The 8,825-nt window shown below is 41.6% G+C and overlaps 1 protein-coding gene across 2 annotated transcripts in view; it reads right to left on the bottom strand.

Moving 5' to 3' along the window:
- DEPTOR (DEP domain containing MTOR-interacting protein) overlaps positions 1–8,825 on the bottom strand; it is a 205,586-nt gene that overhangs the window by 142,951 nt on the left and 53,810 nt on the right. Inside the window, exons 2-3 of one of the 2 annotated variants that reach the window (XM_006830674.1) lie at positions 5,566–5,744; positions 3,700–3,823 (exon numbers count right to left, since the gene is read on the bottom strand). The exons of the other annotated variant lie outside the window; for it this stretch is intronic. Of the exons in view, the coding sequence (XP_006830737.1) occupies positions 3,700–3,823; positions 5,566–5,744 (303 nt within the window). The remainder of the gene's footprint in view (positions 1–3,699; positions 3,824–5,565; positions 5,745–8,825) is intronic. 2 annotated transcript variants of the gene reach the window in all.

The raw sequence follows: 8,825 nt of genomic DNA, 5'->3' as shown, positions 1-8,825 counted from the left end.
TCTGCTGGGTTTGATAATTCATTGTAGTGGCCAAAGAGAACTCAGACAACACTCACACAATTAGACGGTTTATTACGGAAGTAACAGATTCAAGTTCAGGAATAATCAAGATACACAATTCTTCATTCAGGACAACCTTCTTCTCAGCTCTGCCCACAAGCAGGTTTCTCTCTGGCTTTTAGCCCTTGGTCTGTCCTCTGTCCTGTTTGGGCAAGTGCTACAAGGCTCTTTTAGCTCTGGTAGCGTAGTGGTTACGAATCGGGCTGCGAACTGCAAGGTCAGCAGTTCGAAACTACCAGCTGTTCCGTGGGAAAAAGATGAGGCTTTCATCTCCCATAAAGATTTACAGCCTCGGTAACCCTGTACAGGGTCGCTATGAGTCGAAACCGACTCCACGGCACATAACAACAACAACATAATGCCCAGAGGAACCCAACTCCACCAGGAAGCTTTGGGTCACACCTAGCTCCATCAAGTACCCAGACACACCCTACTCTCCCAGTGAGCATCTGGCTCAAAGGCACTCAGCTTTTTTGCTCTGTGAACTATGAAGCCCATTCCTCTGACTCCTGCCATTCTCTTGGTTTCTGCTGTCTCACATGGCCATCTCTCATTGTCTTCTGTGTTACAGATCACTCTTACTGTCATTTCGGATAGCAGATTCTCAGCACAGAGATCCCAGGTTCAAAGGATGCACTCTCTTCCTGATTCTTCTTTCTTATTGGCCATAGGGTCTCCTTTTCCGCCTCTGGCATGGTTCATTTTAAGCCTATTGGGATTGTAAAGCTGACCAATCCTCTCATTTGCTGCTGTTGTTAGGTGTCTTCAAATCTGTTCCAACTCAGAATGACCCCATGCACAACAGAATAATACGATGCACAATATTGCACCATCTTCACAATTGTTGTTTGAGCCCACTGAAGCTGCGACCACATCAACCCATCTTGCTTGGGGGTCTTTCTCTTTTTTGCTAACCCTTCACTTTTTCAAGCATGATGTCCTTTTCCAGGGACTGGTCCCTCGTGATAGTGTGTCCGAAGTACAAGACATGCAGTCTCACCATGCTCACTTCTAAGGAGAAATCTGGTTACACTTCTTTCAACAGACATATGATTGTTCTGGCAATTCATGATACTTTCAATATTCTTCTCCTGTACCATAATTCAAAGGCATCGATTGTTCTATAGTATTTCTTATTCATTGTCCAACTTTCATATGTATATGAGGGTATTGAAAATACCATGGCTTGGGTTAGGCACACCTTAGTCCTTAAACTGATTTATTTGCTTTTTAACACTTTAAAGAGATCTTTTGCAGCAGACGTGACTAATACAATACATCATTTAATTTCTTAATGCTGCTTCAATAAGACTTGATTGCGGACCCAAGCAAAGATGAAGCCTTTGACAGCTTCAATCTTTTCTCCATCTATCATGATGCTATTTATTGGTCCAATTGTGAGAATTTTTATTTATATTGAGGTGTGATCCGTACTTACTCTTTATCAGCAAATATTTTAAGACATCTTCACTTCCAACAAGCAAGGATGTGTCATTTGCATATCATAGCTTGTTAATAAATCTCCCTCCAATCCTTCTTCTTCATATAATTCAACTTCTCAGATAATTTGCTCAGCATACAGATTGAATTAAGTATCATGAAGGGATATAACCCTGATACACACCTGTCCTGATTTTAAACCATTCAGTGTCCCCTTGTTCTGTTCTAAAGACTGTCTCTTGGTCTCTGTACAGGTTCTTCAGAAGCATAATTTAGTGCTCTGGAATATTCATTCTTTTCAATGTTATCCATCATTTATCATGATCCACACAGTTGAAAGTCTTGACTATATGCTACCTCTTGAAATGGTTGAATACTGACTTTCTTTCTGGTACAATAACTCTATATTCCTTCATCTTCCTTTGATGATTTCTGCATCATTCAATATTTTGCCCATAGGATCTTTTAATATTTCAAGTTGAGGCTTGAATTTTTCTTCGGTTCTTTCAGCTTGAGAAATGCTGAGCATGTTCTTGCCTCTTAGTTTTCTAACTCCAGGTCTTTGCACATTTCAATATAATGCCTGACTTTGTCTTCTTGAGTTGTCCTTTGAAATATTTTGTTTACCTCTTTAACTTCCTAATTTCTTCCAATCACTGTAGCTTCTTACACTTAAGAGCAAGTTTCAGAGTCTCTTCTGATGTTCATTTTTTTCTTTTCATACTTCCCTGTCTTTTTAATGATCTTTTGCTTACTTCCTGTTTGATGTTATTGATGGCAACCCAGACACTTCTGGTCTTCGGTCATTAGTGTCTAATGTATCAAATCTGTTCTTGAGATGGTCTCTAAATTCAGATGGGATATATTCAAAGTCATATTTTGGCTCTTGTGGATTTGTTTTCATTTTCATCAACTTTAGCCTGAATTTGCATATGAGCAACTGAAGGTCTGTTCCATTGTCTGTCCTTGTTTGGCTGATGAGACTGAGCTTCTCAACTATCTCCTCCCTCATTAGCGATCCATACACCATATACCTTTTTTGCATGAATCTCATCTGCAACAAGGGTGTCATGCACCTTATATACATTATTAACAAGCTATCCAATCACCTTGATGGTCACAAGCACCTTATTTGCATAGGCCTACCCACTCATTTGGGAGTGCTGTGGCTTTAGAGGACAACCACTGGACCATGAACCACAAGTTCAGCCATTCAAGCCCACCAGCCACTCCCTGAAAGATGAGGTTTTCTACTCCCACAGAAATGTATAGCCTTGGAAGCCCTATACGTGGTAACTATTGTTCAGAACTGATTTGATGACACTCAGCAACAACTACCAGTCATCTGGCAGGAGTTACAAAGATTATGGCTAGAGGGCCACAGTAAGTAATTCACTGCATGAGTAACCCTAAAGAAAAACCAGGATAGGAAGGACAGGATGATGGCCATGATCACGTGCTGTGGAGTCGGTTCTAACTCATAGCAACCCTGCATATGGTTACCGAGGCTGTGAATCTTTATGGGAGCAGAAAGTCTCATCTTTCTCCTGCAGAACGACTGGTAGTTTCGAACTGCTGACCCTGAGGTTAGGAGTCCTACTCATAACCAGTATGCTACTGGACAGGAAAGGGACCACAAATGCCACAGATCAATTCAAAGATGGACCACATGAGGGTTCAAGGCTCACCAACCAAACACTCCTAGTATTCACCTCTTCAAAAAGGCTGGAAGATTATTCCTCTTAGGCATCCTGATATCTGAAGTTCTCTTCCTACTGATGTCTTGACCACCGGACCCTGACCTTTCCCAGCACTTGACAATGCTTCTCTAGCCGTTTACATGATCAAACCTCCAAGTTATACAACAATACTATTTAAAGAGGGAAAGGGCAGCCATAGCATTTGATGGCAAACAGTAAGTTTTATCCTTTTGTCTTTTATTTCTGGAGTTTTGTTAACTTGGATTAAATATAGAAAATATTGTCTAAATAAGATGCTTTATTAAGAATCTTACGAAATTAACTTAATTTCTGGCACAGAGAAAAGCAATGAGTGATAGAATTTTCTCAGATTCCAAGAACAGTTATGTAACCAGCCCACGTGGAACAGCCACACTGAAATCAACACAATCAAAGACTGAAATAGCCCACTTCTCTCTACAAGTCAAGATTACAACGGGAGATTTCACAGCGAACATACTTCTCATAGAGCCTCTGTCCTCTCATGAAGGCTTTCACTTCGTTGTCCAATGGGAAGGTACCATCATCCTTTCGAAAGCGGTAGAAGAGTTTGACATCCTTGAATTCCTTGTGCTCATCACACACTGAAAAACAACAGAACAGAGCAATAAATGTGGCGGGCTGGGGGAAGGATCTTACTTAATTACTCCAGTGAAGTAAGATGCTAACTACAAATTGCTTCACTACCTAACTTTTCAAGCACATAAATGTCTACTCTATGATGTCAGTTTGAGGACTAAGGTGCGCCTGACCCAAGCCATGGTATTTTCTATAACCTCATATGCATGTGAAAGTTGGACAGTGAATAAGGAAGACCGCAGAAGAATTGATGCATTTGAGTTATGGTATTGGAGGAGAATATTTAAAGTACCATGGACCATCAAAAGAACAAACAAACTGGATTGGAAGAAGTACAGCCAGAATGTTCCTTAGTAGCCAGGTGGCCAAACATCATCTCTCATACTTCAGACATATTATCAGGAGGGACCAGTCACCGGAGAAGGATATCAAGTTTGGTAAATTGGATGGTCAGACAAAAAGAGGAAGACCCCCTGCGAGATAGATTGGCACAGTAGTACTCGAAAGTAGCAGTGACTGTGAGGTGGCCGCAGGCCAGGGCAGCGTTTAATTCTGTTGGGCATAGGGTCCCTATGAGTTGGTACTAACTCGATCGCACCTAACAACGACAACATATGAGTTAATAAAATATTTAATACAGTACGCAGTACAGAGTAAGTGCTCAGTTGCTAACTAGTTAACTATTATCATTATCATCATTGTCTATTAAGAGGGTCACAAAATTCAACTCATTATTCCTTCCACCAATTATTCTTGAGCATAATATTTGGGCAGGTATCATCCTAAATGTGGTGCTGTAGGATCAGCACTGGACTATGAACCATAAGGGTTGGCAGTTCACATCTAGCATCTACTCCTCGGAAATCCTATAGAGGGTTGCTATGAGTCAGAACTGACTCAATGGCACTTAACAACAACAACAGGATATAAAGGGAGTCTTGATGTGGCATTATGGAGAAGCACTTATTTGCTAACCATGAAGTTGGCAGTTCAAACCTACCAGCTGCTCCTTGGAAACCTATACAGGGTCGCTATGAGTCGGAACCGACTTAAAGATGCTTAACAACAACATGATATACAGAGAATGTCAACATGCAATTACAATATGGGGTGATGACGTTATGAAAGAAGCAGGAAGAGTCCCTAACCCAGTTTTAGGGAGTGAAAGCTTCCAAGAAGAAGTGGCTTATAAATGGAAGCCTGAAGGATGAGTACAAGTTGGGCAAAAACGGGAGGAAAGGGCATTCCAGCTCAAGGGTCTAGACCAGAGTTTGAAATTTCATGGAGGTATGCTTATGAATGTTCACTGAACCATTGCAAGTAACAGCAAACACTTTCAAACCACCTCAGTGTTCATCAGTTTAGATGATGAATCAATAAGAATAGATAAATGTACAACAGCATATTCATGCATGGAATATTGCGTAAAGTGGAAATGAACAAACTACAGATATGATTAACATGGCTGACCCTCACTAACTGCATGTTGATCAAGCAGCAGAAGACATATGCATCTCAAAAAAGCATATAAAGCAATATGGTACATTGCTCAGAGATGCATATGCTGACGGTAACAAACCCAAATCACTGTTGGAGTCAAAAAGGAATTGTGATTGAGTTACGGTACAAGGGAGACAACACAATGCTAAGTGATCTCTTTCTTAAATGGGTAAGCTCATGTCAGGAATAGGATACTGAGTATTTCATTTCCTCTCAAGTCACCTTGACTGTTGTCCACGTCACTCACCGTGATGAATAATGCCCCGGTCGGCTAATTTCTGCATGAGTTTAATTGCCGTCTCTCTGTCAGAAGCCTCTTTGTGTTCAATCAGCCAGTCAATCAGTTCTTTAGCAACAAAGCAGTTTGGGTAGGTTTTGAGATGATGTCGCCTATCTTTAATCACCTTTTCTTCATGGAGCCTGAGCCTGGAAAGAAAATGAGAAAATGTAGCAATAGCTTTAGTGATTCTGATGACAACACAAACTATTAAACCAATCCCACAGAGCAGAAACAAAATGGAAACTCAAAATGCATCAGGGTGCCATTAAGTTCTGGGTTTGGCAGTTGGTAACTTCTATCCTGTTAAAGTCAAAGGGTCCAGAAGTTATCCCACCTGCATACCTGCGAATGTGGGGCAATGAACAAGCATCACAGCCAACTCAGAGCTATCATGCCACCCAAGAGTGAGAGGAACGCTATGCCAACCCTGTCCCTCCTATGTTGTTACTGTTAAGTGCTGTTGAGTTTGTTCCGACTCATAGCAATCCTATATAGGGTTTCTGTAGAGCAGCTGGTGGGCTGAGCCACTGACATTGTGGTTAGCAGTCCACTGCTTGTCCTACAAGGGTTTCAAAAAGTCTGTAGAAAACTTCAACTTTTAATTCCATTTTTCCATGAATGTTCTGAAATTCATATTTCCACCAGTGTAGTACATGGAATCAGCAATCAAGAAATTAAACATCATATTGCATTAGGCCAATCTACTGCACAAGACCTCTTTAAAGTGTGTTATGAGCAAAGATATCAGTTTGAAGACTAAGGTGCACCTAACCCAAGCCATAGTATTTTCAATAACCTCACACACATGTTAAAGTTGGAAAATGAGTAAGGAAGACTGTAGAAGAATTGATATATTTGAGTTACGGTGTTGGAAAAGAATACCAAAAGTACCATGAACTGCCAGAAGAATTAACAAATGTGTGTTGGAAATACAGCCAGAATGCTCCTTAGAAGCCAGGAAGGCGAGACTTTGTCTCTCACCCTTCTGACATATCAGGAGGGACCAGTCCCTGGATAAGGACATCATGCTTGGTAAAGTAGAGGGTCTGCGAAAAAGGAGGACCCCCAATGAGATGGACTGACAGAGCGGCAGCCACAGTGGGTTCAAATGCAACAGTACCTGTGAGAATAGCACAGGACTGGGCAATGTCTCGTTCCATTGTGCACGGGGTTGCTATGAGTCAGAGCCAACTCAACAGCACCTAACAACAGCTATTGCTTCAAGCATCGAACAAACAAAAACACATGAAACTTGTGCATAGATCATGCATTTATCATTCAGTCATACAATCTCTACTGATTGAGTGCCTACTATGTGCCTATTAGGTACTATTCTAGGCACTAGAAACAAATTTCAGAAAAACACAGGTTCTAGGTTCTGATTTGAGCACTTTATATAGGATCACAACAAACTCATCAGGAAGTTAGGCCCATGTTTCATAGGCGAGAAAACAAAGGCTTGAATGACTAAGTGATTTCCTGAGACAACACTACTCACAAATGGTGAATATGAGACTTGAACTCTAGTTGCCTTGCTTCAGAGTCCAGCTCTCCAATTACCATACCATGCTGCCACAGTCTCTAGTTTGAGAGGGGTACATGAAATATCTGGGACAGAGGGGTTAAAACTGCTGGACAAATACAACTCATTTACAGGCTGGTAGATCTGTGCCGAGAAAAGTGGTTGGCAAAGAACCTTCTCTTACTTTAGAAATCAGTAACTTTTCTCCCAAAAGAATCTTAAATCTGACTTTTTTCTGGTTTAAAGTTTTGTCTTCTTTTTTTCCCCCTTTTATCTCCCTTTCTTTTCACACTCTTGCATTTACTTCTTTATTTCTCAAATGAAGGATTTGAATTTGGTGAACCTGAGGTCAGCTTTGTCACTACTTCACCCACTGGCCTCTGGTTAACACTGTTTAAAAATGAGGAGCTCACATGAGTCAACCACACAGTAAATGTGTGATCTGAGTAATCAATGTCTCTTTCTCCTCTGTAGAATGCAGGCAGTCATATCTGCCCTATCCTCGGTAGTGGGAAGATGTGAGGACTGATACATGTTAAGCACAGGTCCCTCCTAGAGAAAGAAGACGACTGTGCCTGATTCCTGAATGTGCTGAAGGGGATTTGAAGGGTTTCAAGAGCCCAAGGGTTGTATTATGAGTAGAGAGTGCACTGGGCAGGCAGCTCTGAGGCATGAATGGCCCTCCTTGTTACACTACCACCAGCTGAAGCCTAGGGACTCCTGACGTAGTTCAGGGTTAAAGGGCTCAGCCAGAGCAGCAGCAGTGGGCATGGAGAGGAGTGAAATGACAGTCATCATCGTTGTGCACTGCAGAGAAGAAACACATTTTAATTGAGCTACAGTTGCGTGCCCAGGATGATAGGGCACACATAGTGTTTGCACACACAGTGACTCAACTAATTGGATCTGAAAGCCATGTAACTACTCTGCATCTCATTTTCCGATTTGTAAAACGAGTGTAAACTGGATGAAGCATCAGGCCCTTTATGGGGGCATTTCACTTCACTGTCTACCCAGCATCCACTCTCCCTTCTTCTGCTTATAGCGTTCCTACCTTTCTTTGGGAAAACAATTCATCATCTATTGTCAGTCCATGTGGCTCAAATGTGCCTAACCTCAACCCTAGCACATGGCCCATGCTTAGCCATCAAATCATTCTATGTTCAGACTCTAGATTTGGTTTATGGATGAGCATGTGACCTAAGCTACGGCAATGCGACTCATTTCTATGTTTGTTAGGAATCTTGGGAGCTAATACGTTTTAAAATGTATGCTTTGAGCTACTCATGGCCATCTTTGATACCATAAAGACAAAGCCTGGCTAATAATGAATCCAACACAGAGAATAGCAGTGTTCCCTTGTAGCTCTAGGATATGTGCACTGTGTTGTTGTTGTTAGGTCCTGTCAAGTTGATTCACACTCACAGAGAACTTCTGCCTAACAGAATGACACATGGCCCAGTCCTATACCATGTTCACAATTGTTACAGTTGAGCCAATTGATGCTGCCACTGTGCCAATCCATCTCTTTGGGGGTCTTCCTCTTTTTGGCTGACCTTTCTCTTACAAATCATAATGTCCTTCTCCAGGGACTGTTCCTTCCTGAAGTATGAATCATGTCCGAAGTATGAGAGACAAAGTCTCGCCATCCTGGCTTCTAAGGAGCAGTACTTCTTTCAATACAGAATTGTTTGTTCTTCTGGCA

Source organism: Chrysochloris asiatica, unplaced genomic scaffold (assembly GCF_000296735.1).
Source record: "Chrysochloris asiatica unplaced genomic scaffold, ChrAsi1.0 scaffold00001, whole genome shotgun sequence".
Classification (NCBI taxonomy): Eukaryota; Metazoa; Chordata; class Mammalia; order Afrosoricida; family Chrysochloridae; genus Chrysochloris; species Chrysochloris asiatica.
The sequence above is the reverse complement of the archived record's forward strand: the minus strand, read 5'-3'. Positions and strand labels throughout refer to the sequence as shown.